General features: G+C 35.5%; 1 protein-coding gene across 1 annotated transcript; it reads left to right on the top strand.

The window, feature by feature from the left end:
• The first annotated feature begins 337 nt into the window (after positions 1 to 337).
• Positions 338 to 11,575, top strand: RBP2 (retinol binding protein 2). Its single transcript, XM_005441656.2, has 4 exons — positions 338 to 467; positions 6,274 to 6,452; positions 9,481 to 9,582; positions 11,217 to 11,575. The coding sequence occupies exons 1-4, from the start codon at positions 395 to 397 to the stop codon at positions 11,268 to 11,270; spliced, it is 408 nt and encodes a 135-aa protein (XP_005441713.1). The 5' UTR covers positions 338 to 394; the 3' UTR covers positions 11,271 to 11,575.
• The last annotated feature ends 5,987 nt before the right edge of the window (positions 11,576 to 17,562 follow it).

The raw sequence follows: 17,562 nt of genomic DNA, 5'->3' as shown, positions 1-17,562 counted from the left end.
GGGCCTTCATTGGAAAATGTGACACATAGAAAGGAACTGAAAAAGAGAATTCACCTTGGAAACTTTAACTGGACTGTACAAGTTAACGCTGTGTTCAATGTATTTCAAAATTATCCTGTAATAGCTAGTAGTTCATTACAAAGGTCACTGTAAAATCATATCCTGTATCGCTACATATTTCAGAAAGTCTTCCTTGTCTGCCAGCAGTTCAACTGAACTTTGTTAATGAAGGAGAAGTTTTCTAGGGTTATCACTCTGAACCTTAAACTATATTATCTAGAAAACCATAAACCTTATTAAAAAAGATATGAAAAGGTTTATAAAACATTTTCTTAGCAGATCCTGTTTCCAGCTTCACCTTTTGATCTGAAGTTGGTTTTAAGCTCCTGCCACCATGCCTGCTGATTACAATGGGACGTGGGAAATGGAAGCCAATGAAAACTTTGAAAACTACATGGTCGCTTTAGGTAAATTAAAAAATATTAACTATATAGAGATAAAGATCAAGTGTTTCAGTTTAAAATCCTTCTAAAAAGTAATGACACTATTTGTATAATGTGCATTGTGGCATAAGGGTTTCTGCCAATCACATTAAAAATCAAGTAATTGCAATGTAGTTCTAATTACAATGATCTAAGTATATAAGCAAGAGACTACTTGTAGCCAAAGATATTACTTTTTATTCAGATAAATGAAAAAACATATACAGACTGAAAGGAAAGAAAAAAAAAGCTTTCAGACACAGAAGTTCTATTTTATTCCTGGTATATACTTACTGTAACAGTCAAGGCATAATCTGGTTGGCTCTGTTAAAGAGGAGTAAGATATTATATATCACTAAAGCAACAATAGTGTTTAGTACGTAATTAGTGCTCTGAACTAGTACAAATTATACGTACCAGAGTTGCATGGTAAAGGCAATAAAAGCCTTTAAATGCATATAAAAATAAATGGGCAGGTATTTCTGACAATTTTTGTGGGATGCATCCTTATATAGCAAGTAGGTCACAGGATTTCTTAAACATATGTTTACATGGTTAACTGAGCTTAATTTCATTTGTCTACAACCATCATTCATGACAACAAAATAAGTGTACATGCAAAAAGAGATGTTCTGCTCTTTAGGCAACTTTCATTTACTAGTTTGTTAGCCTCTTTATATCTTTAGAAGCCCGATAGCTACAGTTGGTGCATCCATTGTATAGGATATTAAGCATACTCTTTGTAGATGCTAGAATACTACAACACTGTTAACAACTGTAAACTGATAATGCAAGCAATATCCTTGTCTGTTCATATCAAGATCAAGTTTATGTTTTTTGTAGATTTACTTTTTCCCCCACTGACATACTCAATTTTTGTAATGACTGGAGATAATTTTGTGAGAGAAATGCCTTCTTTTGCTGCAGATATTATTTTCAATATAAATTGTCTTTCAAGCATTTTTGTTCTTATAAAAGGCATAAATTTTTTGCTCCAGGTCATTATGATTATGCAAATAGTGTGCAGGAAATCTTTCCTCTACTTAGGTTAGCAGAGATGTAGATCTTTAATTTGCTGGAAAGAAGAAATAATAGAAGACATCAACATTTCTCAATAACGTCTTCAGAACACTCTGGATTGGCATTGAAAGAATAGTTATCACCTTTCCACCACTGCGGTAATGTAGCTGCATTCCAAAAATCACAAAAAAAAAAAAACGGAGTGGAGTTCAATTTATACATGCATGAGAAGTGTAATCTTTAGAATCGAGAATCTTCTCCTAGCTGTACTATATCACAGACGAAGGGCATAAAGGACAGTTATTTCCTTACCACACGTGATGTCTATAAAACTTAGAGAAGAAAAGCAGTCATTAGAGTTGGTTAATTTAACTTAGATTGGAGGAGTCTGTCTGGCTCTGAATCATAAATTAGCACGTGGCAAACATCAAACGTGTATTTTATTTTTATGCTTACAATTGATAGCCCTCAGGGGCCCGACTGGGTCTATGCACTTCTCATCCCCAGATGCTTCATTGCTTTCTATCTGGTGGTCATTGATTTCTATCTTCTGTTCCGCATTTGTTCTTCTTACTTCTCTGCCTTTATACAGTAGCTGACACCACTGTAAGAGCGATGCTAATAAACAAGACTTTTTTCAGGTCAAAGTACCTTGCACTTTTCATCAGAAGACAAGATCAGACTTGTGGCTTCTTGTGCTTTCTTCAAAAGGTGTTAAGACAAGTTAATGGACATCTAAAGAACTTGATTGCTCAGATTCCAAAACATTTACTTGTAAGGATGTAGTTATAAAAATTATGCAGTGGTTCAAAATCAATGCATACACTGTATATCCATCTTTCACAAGCTAAGAAAATGTGTTTGTTAGGAAGAAAAGTCTAACACAAGGAAGGTAATCAAGTAATGAAATCTAACAATTTTCAGGTAATTCTCAATGTCTACACTAGTGACTGGTTTAAGGATAACTAACACAAAATCCTTAATTGAGATGAAAAATTTGATGCTCTTAATGATTTTCTACTAGTTTTACTCTCATCAAGGAATCTTAATGCTAATTTATTTATCTGTTCAGATCAAAAGAGAAGAAATACCCATAAACACATAAAAATAAACTCTTATCATTATTCAACAACAATGGAAAACAGTTATAATTTCCTCAAAGCTGCAACTCTTTTAAGAGAGAAAGGCAAGTTTCACTATTTGTAGTTTTTAGCCTTTGCATTTAAAGAGAAAAGCTCAGTAACTTTAGGGAAGTCTGTAAATACTATACACATACACCTGCAAGGTACAAAAAAATATTTAAAAAAATAATAATGGTTAAGACAATATAATGAATTTTAGGAGAAAGATACACACTAACTGAAGTGATTTGAGTGCTGTGGTTTGGCAATTATGCCAATAATTAATAGTTTATATGCAACTGAAATGTGATTTCAGCATTAAATATGCCAAATGCAAGGGAGCCATGGGGTCTGATGGTCTGGATGATACTTAAGTCAAATCCTGGTTGTCACAAATTGACTAGTCGAGACTGTCTTCATCTACCTTAGGCTTCTTTCACTGCCTGCCTCAGCTTCTGGTCTTACCTAAACTCTTGCCTCTAGCCTAGTTTTCTCTGCTTTGGCTCTGCATCAGTCCTGTCTCAGCTCCTTGCTCCAAGACCTGACCTTCTTTTGCAGGGTGTTATTCTAACACCAGTCATGATGGTCAGCCTACTCTAGTTCTACCTTGCTTTATAATGATAGATTTAATCATATTCGATAATTCTATTTTTAATAATTATCTTGGGAAAAATCTCTTTACTTTTCAGGTTTATTCCTTCCTTATTTTTTAGGATGCAAATTAAACACTTGTGGTGTACATATTTCCTTTCCAAAAGGATTTGTAATTACGGTGATATTTTTTCATTTGGTTGTAGTGGCCATGTCATTGTTGGTTTTTTCTTCCCTTCTAGGGTATCATTGGATGAGATTCTTATATTGTTTATTTCAGTTGAGCTGTAACATTTCACTTGCATTTGCCATAAAATTCAGGAAAAATGTCATAGAAAAGGATGTCTGCTGCTAATAACATGTATTTATTTCAGTTTTAATTTACCCACTGTAGTATTTAAACTGTGATGTTCACTCAAATTCAAAAAGAATTTAATATCTAACTGTCATAATACAAATATTATATCAGCTTTAAACTAAACTTTAATTATTATCATTCTTGTATCCTGATCCTTTTACAATCAGTAATTCATTTTCCAATTTTATATTTCTTTTTGTACCAGCTTATGCTACCATGAAATGGTCTATAGCACTTCCCCATTGCATCTTGGTGGCAATCTTTAGAACCGTTTCAGTCAGTGGATTAATTATGACTTTGTTATTATTAAATCAAGTGCATTTTTGATGCCTTTCTGATCTTATATATCCCAGTGGAAACTGGGAGAAAAATGGATGGATTCAGCCTACAATGGGGTCTGGACTATAGTCATCCAATACTGGGAAGCTTGCTTAGAAAAAGAGAGTAACAGTTCATGAGAACAAAGGAACTTGACCCACTCAATACCCTGAAACAAAGCAAGAGGAAGAATGTGTTAGAATAAGGAATGCAATACAGATGTATTTTTCCTGGGAAATACTTTGACTCATTGCCTACCCTGGGCAGACTGTATTAGAGAGGTGTTCACTGAATTTTGTGACAAAATTTTCAATCTACTTTCCCAATAAGAATGCCAGCAACAGGTTGGGATGAAGGAGCTGTTTGCACCAGCTGTCTGGATCTGGCCTTTCATGAGTACATAATGATTTTTTATGTATACATGCACATATATACTATAAGTTATATTAATTAAAAATTGCCAATGAATTAGAAAAAGAAAAAACACACCAAAAACAATGCAAAGATGCATATAGCTATAGGTGATTCTCAGAATGGAAAGAAACTACATGGAAAGGGTGAAAAGGTACTCTTCTGTTTCTCACAATTTTATATGTGATTTAAGAATTAAAGTGCTCAGGTTCAAACCACACTGAGGTTTTGGATTTTAAAATTCATCTATCCTTTTAACTAATGCATACACATTTCTATACTTTAATTAAAGAATAGTTTTGCCCTTTAAGCCAGAAACTTTGATTTTATCATAAACATGTTACAAAGTATTTTAATCTACTATAATAGAGCAATACATCATTTTTAGTGCTTGTATTGTTCAAAATGCAGTTATGAAAACCATGCTTTAATAAAACGTCCCCCAATTTTTCTCCAGGAGCTACAAGACTAATATATTAGTCAGAAATAGCATTTCTTTAGAAGTCTAGACATTTTTTTTTCCTCAGAGGGAACTAAATTTTATATTACCTGGCTATAAATCAGACCCAGAGTTACTTTTAATCCACCATAGCAGATAAAATATACCCAAGAAGTCTTGAATATAAATACTGACCAAGAATATTATTCCTCATGTTAAAAAGTCACAATTTTTTTCAAGCCAATCCTCTTACTCAATTCGATTAGTACTTCACGAGTAGTATAATGAAACTACCAAAAGAAAAAGGGCTCCATTAGTGTGTGGCATCGCTGAGCTGACAATGATTAACTCACATGCAAAACCACTAAAGGATGGCTAACAAACCAAACCCATTTTTCACTCTCTTGCAGAAGCATGTGAGATTATTTCATTTGCATATAGCACCATAATAAGATTCACTGCCAGCTGGTCAGAAATATTTATTGCAGATGGTAATGCAGCTGGCATTAGGTGGATTGTCTGGGGCAAACTGTCATCATAGTAATATATATTCTGCTTTTGGTAACTTTCAATGCATTCAGTTGCAAGCGGTTGTTTACATTACAATGTTAGTCTTCATCATGAACAAAATAAGGATGTTAAGGAGATCAGTACTCCATAAAATGTTGACAGAATATTAAACAGGAACTGTCAAGTGCTGTACTTTTGATACTTTTTTTGACTTTTGACTTTGAATTTGTCTCCTTTAACATTTAAAGTACTTTTTTCTTCTGTTTCTTCTGTCTAACAGTAATGGATGTCAGGCTTTTATTTGTTTCTTTTTTATTCATTAGTATAATTTTTTTTAATTAATTAATTAACCCCTAGTATACTTCCACAGATTATAGGTTCATTATAAAAGTAAGATGCCAAAATCCCCTTAGTACATACTCATCCTAATGTGCTTATTTTCTGAAGAGAAATATTATTCTGAGATCCTGCTTTTGGGGTGGCCAGCATTTGTAATCTTGCAGGACATATACCAGTACCCTCACGCCTAAGAGCTACATGATTTACACTGCATGCTCAGCAAAGGGAATGGCTTCCAGGCATAAGATAATAACACTGCTGGCATCCCACAGCTTCCTGTGTGAGTGAGGCCAAAAAGTCAATGTCAGTATTAATAACCCCTGTTATTTCACATTCTCTACAAAGAATGAAAATTTGGGTGATTTAACACACCAGCGTCTATTCACAACTGGTTGTATGTTGTAACTCTGCTCACAACATTCCCACAGATATCCTGTTAACAAATATATTTATAATTAGTGGAAGATCCCCAAACTGAAAGTCTACTTGCAAACACAACATTATTTTTATTTGAAATTATCTTTTTCTTTGCAAAATGTTACAGGTAAAAGCATCATTTGTGGAGCTACATTGCACACAGAATGTATTTTTTTGTTATATGTAAATATAAGTGCTGTGGGTTTTTTATTTTTGGTAAAAAATATTGGAATTTTCATTATGATGCTCTTTTTGGTTTTTTGGCAGGTATTGATTTTGCGACTCGTAAGATTGCAAAACACTTGAAACAAACAAAGGAGATTATTCAAGATGGAGATAATTTTAAAACAAAAACACTCAGTACTTTCAGAAACTATGAACTGAATTTCACTGTAGGAGTCGAGTTTGAAGAACATACCACAGGACTGGATAACCGAGTGGTAAAGGTAAAAAACTGATACCTGGTATCTGTTTATACTACAGTCAGCACAGGACTGAGCAGTTCCAAAAATTAGCTGAATACATGAAAAAAACAACCCAATATTTTGCAGATACCAGAGGATTTTTATAAAGTAGAAATAATTTGCATCTCAAGACAGTTTTCTTTCCTGCTACAAGCATTTATTATAAAAGCAAATCTGGATGGTTACTCAGATATGTGAGGACATTCATTAATTACATGGTTTTCTACTAGGGGATTTTCCCAGCTTTTCTATGATACACCTTTATGTATTTAGAAAGTGGCAAAACCATATTTTTACTTGTGTATCTTCCTTAATGAAACTGCAAAATCATCCCTTTGAATTTAGGACTTTCCCTGTGTCAACATAAATTCTCTAGTTCTGAATGGCTAGGTTCACTAGGTGTCCACTGAACCTGCCTCAGCCTCGGTTGGACATTTTAACAGCTGGACACTTAAAAATAAACCTTCACTCAGCTATTAACCTTAAGGGAGGTTTGGGAAGGGACAAGAAAAAAATGTGAGCCAAAGCTACCACTGATCTGGGTGGCAGCCTACTGGCAGTGGTAGACAGGCAAGGAGGCCCAGAAGTACATGCTTTAATAACTTAAGGATTATAGAAGTAACCCAAGTTCAAAATTCCCCCAGAAAACTGGACATATGTTCAGACACCTTTCAGTGAGATACATGGACAAATAATGTTTGAATGAAAGACCATATTGTGTGTTAGCCCATGCCCTGCCTCCTACAACAGAGTCAACAAAGTCTTCCTGTGAGGCACTCAAACAAGGCTGTATCAGAGAAGTCAGTGAGGAAAACAACACGTACTAGCGCTAATTGAATTTACTTACTGAATTCAGCTTCAAGCTTCTGTATCAATACTGCTTCTGTTTCACTGTTCTCACCCCTAACATGCTTAAGCAAGATTTTCAAAGGTAGAAAGGCTAGTAGATCTTAAATTTCCATTGACTGTCCCCTTCAGAGTCTTGCTTATCTTGTATCACCTGCCTTTGTCATCATTCACGGAATCTACCCATATCAACTGTCAGCTCTCAGCTCTCTTGCTCTTCTCCAGACACATGCTGTCTTTCCCATCAGTATCTTCTCAATAAACAAGGTTTCAGAACTTGTTGCCAAACTCTGAGAAGCTGAGATCAAAGCTCACTGTCAACAAAACCCGTTTTGTTTTGGCAATTGACACAGGAAATTGGCAGCATAAAGGACATGTTTACATTTGAACTTACATCATCCTTCACTGGAGTGGCACAAATTTAACAGAAGACATTGTTTATTCACTATGGATCACTTTTCATTCACAAACTAACTTTGCGCAGTGTAATTCCTGTGACTTCTTCCAAATTATTTATCATTCATAGCACTGCATGCCATCAAATAACAAGACTCATTTTTTTCCCAGCATTCTGAATATCCCCGTCCCTAAATTTTCTTCCTATCACTTTCTCCAGTGAGCACTGAGTGGGACATATTCCTACGATAGATTTTATTCCTTTAAAACATTGCTCCCACATCTCTTTAGATCAGTTGAAGGCATTACTAAGGATCTAAGGACTCATTAGTTGCATCACTCCTTAAATCCATGGACTAATGCTCCTCTAGCGCTCTTTACAACTATCAAAGCCATTGCCTTTCTGTGCATTTGCAGACTCTCCTCTTCATTACCAATTATTTGGAAGGAAGGAAGGAAGGAAGGAAGGAAACATAGCTTGTACAATTATAACCCTACCCGATTTAATCATTTTTGCCTAATATTATTAACAAATAATATTGTTTCTAACGAGGAGAAGGAAAAAGGAACCATGTTGTGCCATTATCCTCTGGACTGCTCTAAAAGAATTTTCCAGTCATTTTATTAACAAAACAGTGCCTCAAATACATTGAAGTTAGATGAAGGCAATAAAACTGTTAGGCAACATTTAAATGTAAAGAGGGCATGGATAATTTAAAGAGCATGTAGCTTAAAAATTCTGTAAATAAGGAAGAGGTTAACTGAAATGGAATGAGTTTTGTCTCATTATTAATAGAAAGCTCCCTCATAAGAGAAATAAATCATCCAGTGCTGAACTAGAAAATGAATTAAGCTCCCAATAGTCTTGGAGCTTTTTAATAACTGAACTTCCACTGACTGTAACTGGTCTCTGATGAGGATTTGCCTATGATACATGGTTAAATGTCTCCCTAAAGTACAATGGTTCAAATCCAGAACAATTAAAACAAAGTTGCTTTGAATGTACTCAAGCATATCTGAGTAAAGAATTTAGCCTGTAAAGAGAACATTTGCTTACAGATATGGTCATGCTGCTCCTGGACAAGAATCAGCATACCCAACACCCTGTTTATTAGTGATAGACTGAATCACATCAAATCATGAAATGGTTGAGGATGGAAGGGGCCTCTTGAGATCATCTAGTCCAGCCCTCTGCTCAAGCACAATCAGCTACAGCACGTTGTCCAGCTTATGATCATATCTCTTTAAAGGTCTTTTGTGAAAGTGCATGAAAATAGTTAAATAACTTTATTGTATGATATGATATTAACATACACTTCCTCTTGTTATTTTATGCAGAGCTAGAGAAGGTGTTGGCACTGCAATAGTTGGTAAAAGCCCCCAGGTCTTCACTCATGAAACTTTACAATCTTTTTATTAGTGGCTTAAAACATCAAGAAGAGAAAAATACAGTTTGCATACATTGGCCAAGTGTCTTTTAATTCACTCAGCAATTCACTAGTTGGTATGAACACTTTATATTCATGTATGTGAAGAAATACATGGAAATTACAATAAACGACCATAAAAGCTTCACATCAAAATGCTGTTGTCATCCTGAATGCATTTGGGTTTGGGTTGAATGGATGATTTGGGGGGTTTTAGGAGGAAGATGAGGAATGATAGGAAGCAACTGTAATTGTGTCTTTTCATTGTTTGATTGAGATTATTTTCATGTATTCATAAAATTCTTATTAACATATCTGAGTTAATTATCTGATTCATGCAGACTCTAGTGACCTGGGATGGTGACAAACTGGTATGTGTTCAGAATGGTGAAAAGAAAAACAGGGGCTGGAAGCACTGGATTGAAGGAGACATACTGCATCTGGTAAGGGCTGCTAGACAAAGATAGAACACAGAGCGGAGGCCGTAACAGAGTACGATCTTCCATTTCAAAGGGTTTGTTACTTGCTCTAGTTAGAATGGTCTTTATTTAGACAGCTCTGATCTCTGAACTCTAAGGAAATCCCCCCCTCTGCTACAATTCAGGAATGCTCAATTTCTTTCCACCTGTTCCCAATTAAGTCATAACCCTGCAGTGTTTTTTTTTGCTGTGGTCCACTGCCCTCCAGCTATTAACCCTTCTTGTTACATTCCACTTCTAACATTATCTCATTCTTATATAATCACTGGTAGAAAAAAGAAGGTAGTATGGGACAGATTGCAAGAAAAATACTATTTATTGTTCTGAAAGAAGCACTGTAAAATTTTAGCATCCTATGCTGCAATACAGATCAGAAATCTCTGGATACTCAAGAGGATCCTGCAAACAACCTACACTGCAATTACTTTGTGCTAGTACAATAAAATAGTCAAAACATTCATACATCTGAGCCCAAAGCTGGAGCCCAAAGGTAAATTAGGTGAGTCCAAGAAAGGCCAGCAGAGCCTGTACAGGAAACAAGTAATCAGTGAAGTCCAGAAAGATTTCAAAATAATAGATACATAATGATAATAATTCCAGAGTTCCTTGGGAGAGTGATCAAGAAATGGGTGTGATCATGTTGGATGGTGCAATAGGTGGCTACAGAAAGATTATGGAGGAGAGCTCATTGTTCTATCTCATGGTTTGCATCTAGATAACTACTCCTTCACAAGTTTACCCTGCAGATAGTTAGTATAGCCAACCACATTGCCTCAAGTCTGTATGCTTGAAAGGTCAGTGATGAATTAAAAAACACTATCTGCCACTTAACTAAAAGCGAATTGCCTAGTAAATTACAAATCTATTTTAACACATATTCAAAAACTGACCTAACAAAGTTTCTGCGTGCTCACACCAGGATTGAGGCTAAGACTGGTAGAAACAAAGAGAACAGGCAGTTTCTTAGAACAGTCTCCAGAAACTCTATTGTGGGTTTGGCCAATTGCTGGCCAAAAAGGCAGCTTCAGCTCACTTCAATTTCTTATTTGGCACAGGAACACCAGTTAATCAGAAGACTTAACCAAACTGACTGTATTGCAATGTGCAGGTATCCTGACCTTTAAGAGGTTAGCTGCAACACTGGGTGAAAATGGTGTATTGTTCTGGCCTCTGAAAAATGGCTGGGTGTATCTCTGAAGCAAATGTCATCTTTTTAAAGCATCCTCCTTTTTTATTATTATTATTTCCTTGTTTCATTGCTTCTCATTAATTATGAGGTAACATGAATTATAAACTATTAGAGTATATTGTTTTAAAAACAGAGCATGAAAAAACCTTGCATTAAAGAGCAACTTTTTTGCATTTTTCATGTTTATTCTTCTTAGAGCTCAATTCAAATGCCAAAATCTAATTACTGCAACATGTGGTGTGTGCCTGCTGTTTGGTTACATATAATACACTATTCTTTTTGTTCCCTTTCTCATAAACATCCCTTTTTAATGCAGTGGCTCAGTTGTAGTAATTTCTGGTGGGATCTTCTGTGTATGCAAAATACAACTTGTACCACTGTGTACTTACTAGTTATTTTAATACTGTAGGAACTGACATGTGAAGACCAGGTGTGTCATCAGACATTTAAGAAGAAAAAATAAATGTGACCAGAAAGCCACCCAGATCTTCATCACACTACTATGCTGTTATGTTTTGTCTAAAAAGAAGAATGAAGCTAAATTTGTAATAATTCTTTGACACTGCTATGTGAAAGTATTTTGTGCCTGTTTATGGAAATAAACACATTTTATAGAAATAACACCAGTTACAAACATCATAAATTCCTCTGCTTTTCAGCCTAGAATTAAATAAAAGTAATTGTCTTTCAAATAATGCTTTCCTACATCTTTGTAATAATTTCCAGAGGAATGTCCTTTAGCCACAAGGCTGAAAATTAACAGTCACAATTATCTCAACCACAGTATATCTCTCCATAGTGCTATAATATCATAATATATTTGGATGACTGAGTAAAATTGGACATTCATTGGACTGTTTCTATTTAATTTAGTCCTGGATCACTAAGTCCATGGTTTCAGGCAACAGAATGGCTCACTGAACACAATACATGGCATTTCACATCTAGGTTATTCATTTGAATTTGGCCCAGGTCTGCAACTGCTAGTAGTTATCACCTGATAAATGACTCATGGCCAATGTGAAATGCTGTAGCTCCTTAATACAGTCCTAACATGGATCACTGACAATGCTGCTAACCTCCAGTTGGAACTGCCATCCTACTGATAATCCCAGTGGAGAAATCCACTGTTTGAAGCAAACTCTCCATTCAAGAGTTGCTCTATGATGTGAAAACTAAGGCATACTTATGGCTATAAGAGGAAAACTGGAGTATACACAGACTGCATGTACCCTGTGCAAAAAGAGAACCCAGCATGCTGCAGTCTTCACCTTATACCTGCCTTTCAGAGACTTTGAAAAGAAAAGTAATTTCCATACAACTCTTCTTAGTTTTATTTATGGTTTTTCAAAAGAATTCATGTTCTTTGCTAAAGGCAAGTTTAAGTTAACCATGGATGGTGAGCACTACTTCAGCTGAAATTATTCAACAAAATGTGTGCACACATTCCACAGAACTGAAGAAGGGCTTTTATACCAAAAGTTCATCTGTTCTTTCCCAACTATATGAATTATTCTAATAAAATATACTGTCTTTCCTACAACCTTGCCTTGCAGATATATAAACTGTCACATAAACTTTATCATTATTCAATTCCCTCTTCTCCATAGGCCCCCATCTTCTGTTCAGTATTGGAGGAGTAGAAATTCACTAAATAGATCAGTGGTAGAGAGTTAGAGAAGAGATGTGAAAAAAAACTGCAGAAATGAAGGAACATATGCTTTCTCCTCACCCCCACCTGCTGCTTAGCCTACTCACTGTCAATAGCTCAGAATAGGAAAGGAGTGAGACAGTCTCCCAGCTAAAAACAGGGTTACATCTGCAAAAACCCAAGTCTGATTAATGTGTCACTAACACTTACATGACCATGGCCATTTAAGTGCATATGTAGGAATGTTTTTATGAATTTGACTTTGTTTCTCCTGATATAAGTTGACCTGGTACCAAACTTCCTACGTACGTCAGCTAAGCAATGTTCTAATGTTAATTCGCATAGGAGAAACTGTACTTGGAGTTGGTTAACTTTTTTTTTTTTCTTATTCAGCCTTGATCTGGACTTTCCAGTAGAAATATATTTAATTCGTATTTCTAATCTCTGCTAGTTACTAGGATAAGAAGTACCACAGTTCATTAAGCTTTCAAAATGTTATCAGAACAAAGTGATCACAAGGAAACAAAATGTGCATGTTTTAATAAGTGACATTTCTCATAGCTGGCTCTTGCCAGGAGTAAACCTGCACAGTCCAGGGTTTCATAACTTCACATCAAATCATAAAACAAAGGAAAAGCTTTCATATATCACAAAGAATTATTGCTAATTCAAAAATTATGAGTTTGAAGATAGAAAGCAAGCATTCTTCAACTGATTTCTCATTATTCTTACTAGTTTTATCTAATGGATATGTTTGAGAAGTAAATGAAGTAGGCAATTTGGTACCTGAGTAGACTTTGATCAGGAGAAAACTAGATCTGATGCTATTTTTTTGCCAATTTTGGAAATGAAAATTTATGACATTTTAACAGGGAGTGAGAAGATGTGCAAGGTTTTTTATGCTCCAAAACAACATCTTCTTCCTGTACACACTGAAATGCAAGGATTTGCAGCATCCTTTACTACTGTATGCATGGAACTGGAGACAAAGGAGATATTCAATATTTTGCATTATAATTACTTCCAAAGGTATACTTGTTTGTATAATATGTATGATGTTAGGTTGGTCTCTGAGCTGTACAAAGTCCCTTATCTCCTGTCAGCAGATTAAATACTTGCACTGGAGGAACAGACCTCACTGGTAAATCAGAGAGTGTTCATTCACATTTTTTCAGCCCTCTGGTATGCAGTGCTGTCTCAGCTGTTTTGAAGGATTACCTTTGCATTGATTCTTTTCCTCATGGAGAATATTACTCAAATACAGCTAACAGGAAGGGAATTTACCAGCAACCCTCCAATGCAGAAAACAGAAAAGCCTGTACTATAACAAAAGCACTTCCTAGTGAGTACAGTACTGGACAAAGAGTCAGTGCCATTACCTGTGACTGGACTTTTCAAATAACAATGACAAAGGTATGTGTAAGAAATGTTTATGGTGGAATTTCTAAAAATCCTCTGCATTGAGCCAATTTTCTCCCTAAAAGTCAACTAGCATTTTCTTATCAACTGTTACAAGAAGAAGTACCACTGCAGACAAATGCTGTAGAATAATGTTGCAAATGTTCCTACCAATTATGTTCTTTGGCTAGTTCCTAAGATGCTATCTTTCTATTAAGCTCTGAAGGGTCACCTAGGTACTGTAGGCACAGAATGGCTTTCAGATTTTCCAAGAATATCCTATGCGCTTTGCTGATTTGCTGCTTGTAAAAGATGTCTACTCCACTGCCATCTGGCAAAAAGTCTGAGGTTTCTAAATCAGCATGTACTTCAAGATCTGATGAAGACAAATAAAATTTCACAAAAAAAGTTGTTTAATTACATTTATTTGTATTCTTTTTAAGCAGGGGTACATATTTTGCCTTAGTAGGGAGAGATTAACAGAAGGGATTTCTGCAGAAGATTTTTTTGCCACTAGAACACATTCTTTTCGGGTTTAATTTGTGATAGATTTGAAGGGCAAAGGTTGTAGATATTTTAATTTCAGCTTGCTGATTACACTTGTTACGCAGATGGTGAAGATTAGAAGAAATCATTTTGTGAAAATGAGATTTAAAATAAAATTAACCAGACAAGCTTTTCAATAGCTGCAAAAATTTTGTCAGTTATTCTCTAAATATCACACTTGCTTTAATTATAACTCACACTGCAGTGCTTCAGTCATCATTAAATACAAATGGAAATGCAAAGATGACAGTACATATTCCAGAGTTCCTAGAGGTGGATGAATCCATGAAAAGATTAGGATCTTTGCCTTATGTGACAGCAAACAGAGAATCCATTTGGTGTAAGAACACAAATATGAAAGGTCTCTGCTAAAGGAATGAGGGCACACTATCATCCATACCCAAAGACGGGAAAAGAAAGACAGGACAAGAAGTAACAGATTTAAATTGCAGCATGGAAACTTCAGGTGGACATTAGGCGACCCCTCTGCACTCAGAAGATAATAAAGGACTGGAAGAGGCTGGCAGATGAGGTTGTGGAGTCTCTATGGTCCAACCATAGTATCCACTTTCTTCCATCAGCAAATCAAGCTGAGTCTTTCATTGTACCTGCAGTAATAGCTGACAAAAATACTGTCTGGAAGATCTCAAAGATACTATATTCTTACTGCTTTTATGGGGTGAAAGATGGTTAGTGCAATAAGAGAAAGGCTACAGCATAAACTCATGTTTACTAAGACCCAGAAACAAGCCTTAAGAGCCACTAGAAATTCTCTTCACTTGTTTCCATGTTGCTATACTTTGGACTCCTGCTGGTTTTAGTTTAGGTAATGGTCTGTCATAGAAAGGCTTTCTGAAAATCAGATAAGCTCTTCACAAAGGCTTTTCTGGAAAGCTTAGTTACAACTTCAGAATTAAACCATGGCATGCAAGTCAGATAGAGTATTTCCCTGTGAAAGCTGGAAAAGGCATTCCTTTGAACTGTTTTTAATATGCAGTGCATTTTGCTGCCTTTCATCACTGCACCCAAAGTCAATTATTTTCCTATAGTTTCTTGATTGTTTTTTTTTCTGTTACCTCTATTTCATTCACTTTTGGATTTATACATATGCATCTTTACACAAACATGCATTTACATGTGGGGGAGAGGAGTTCAGTAGCCTCATTTGTTAAGAAAATGAAGCATAGGTGTCCATAATATTTGTTTGGCCACACCCCTACATTTTTTGAACCAGTTGCCCAGTGTAGATTGGCCAACCAAATCTAACAAAGGATAAAGACTCCCTAAGATATAATGGTACTACAATTTTACATGAAAATTAATGACCAGATAGAATGCCTTCAGTAAAAGACAGGCTACAGGGTGAACTCATGTTTACCAAGTCCCAGAAAAATGACTCAGGATAAAAACATGATAAATGCCTGTAACCATGGAAAACCTTCAGCTGGAGTTCATATCTTGATGCCAATGAATTCAACCATGAGACAAAATCCATAGGAAACCAAGCTTCAGTAGTTCTGCTGGCCACAGTAGTGCTTTTTCTATTGACTAGCTTTTAATATTAATATTTTTGCTACTTATTCAATTCTGTGGTTTTTCTTTTTCTGGCTATCTATCTCCAGTATCTGATCACTCGTTTTTTCAAAATTTGCTCATTTCTTCATACATGCATGTAGGGAAAAAGAACTTTAATAACTAAAGAATAAGTATATGTTTTTCCTGGAGGTGTCCTAAAGCCAAAGATTGCTTAAATATTCTGGTGGCCAGACTAAAGCAATGCTCTTCAAACATGCCATCCAATGCAGTAGTCCTAACACCCAGCTGAATACTTTAGTATGTCTTTTCAACACGTTCATTCATTGATTGAAAGATACCATACTCCATGTTCATACATACTGTCTTGTTCAGAGAAAGGCTATTGAGTGAATGAAGTATTAATAAAATTCAGTTGGCATGACAAGTGAGCCATTAGTATATTCTCAAAATATATAATTTTATCTTTTCTTTATATCTTTTTAATTAAATATCAACATTTGAAATAATTATAAGGGCCTCTAACTGTAGATTGGAGCTAGTTTTGCAAGTAGTTCTGCTTAAGTCAGAGCCCTTCTGTGGAGTCATTTATTCTGTTCAGCCAGATCAGATTCTGAGTCAGTTCATACACATCTACTGATAACACAGACTATAGACTCTGCAGCTGCAGAATTTAATGCATTCAAAGTATCAGTGTCAGAAAAAAGGGTATTACTATTCATTGTTATTGATATCTGCTTCAAAGATTCAGCAGCAAAAGAATGCAATCAACTTCCTGAATGTTTAAAAACAGTTCAAGTTAAGCATTTTTCTTTTCACTTAGCAGTTCAAAACATGCATGTAAAAATAAAAGCATGTGACATATGGCGATTTTTTCTGTTATCTCAAAAAAATACTTGAGAATTTACATTTATCTACATAAATATATATCACATTATATTTTTTTTAATAAATCACCAACAACTTAATCTAAATTAGACTCTCATTTTCTAAACATTTTTGAGAAGCCGATATCAGTAAAACAGTCAGGAATAACACCTGGAAGATGAGCATTACTGGTTAGAGGATTAAGGCAGAGTTGAATGGCTTCCTTTGTGAAATAACAGCCTTGGTTCTCTAAAAACACAGATTGCTGTTTGCTGCTAATGGGTGCCTTGAGTAGCATTACAGCAAATTGTTTTCCTTGATGGTATAAACTGAATACACAGAAAACACCAACACTTAGTTAAAATGTTAGCACATCAAAAGTCACTAAAGGAAAATAACTGTTTTCCAGAAAAGGGCTTTGTATGATCATAATTGAACTATTTCTGTTTTAGTGAACTTGTGCCATTTAAAAAGGGAAGCAGAACCAGATTTTCTACTGACATGCTGACTGCATAGTCATTCTGCAGCAGAACAAAATGAACGTTGACTGTGACTAAATCACAGTGGCAGGAATTAATCAACTGTTGGCCGTTGGGCTGCAGGATCCAGTGTGGTCCCCAATGGAAGTCTAGAGAGCTTCAGGCCTTGCCCTGATTTGGACTTCCAGATACATCTGCTTACAGCAATAGGGTTATCAGACTGTTTTGGCTACCTCTTCCTACCTGACTCACCTCACTTCGCTTGTGTTGTACCTGCGCAC

Source organism: Falco cherrug, chromosome 11, assembly GCF_023634085.1.
Source record: "Falco cherrug isolate bFalChe1 chromosome 11, bFalChe1.pri, whole genome shotgun sequence".
NCBI lineage: Eukaryota > Metazoa > Chordata > Aves > Falconiformes > Falconidae > Falco > Falco cherrug.
Note: the sequence above shows the minus strand (reverse complement) of the source record. Positions and strands in the feature narration are given on the sequence as shown.

Bases quoted from the DNA above. Each gene is read 5' to 3' on its own strand.
- RBP2 (XM_005441656.2), top strand. From the start codon at position 395: ATGCCTGCTGATTACAATGGGACGTGGGAAATGGAAGCCAATGAAAAC. The intron at 468-6,273 runs GTAAATTAAAAA...GTTTTTTGGCAG, and splicing joins AAACTACATGGTCGCTTTAG to GTATTGATTTTGCGACTCGT. The intron at 6,453-9,480 runs GTAAAAAACTGA...TGATTCATGCAG, and splicing joins TGGATAACCGAGTGGTAAAG to ACTCTAGTGACCTGGGATGG.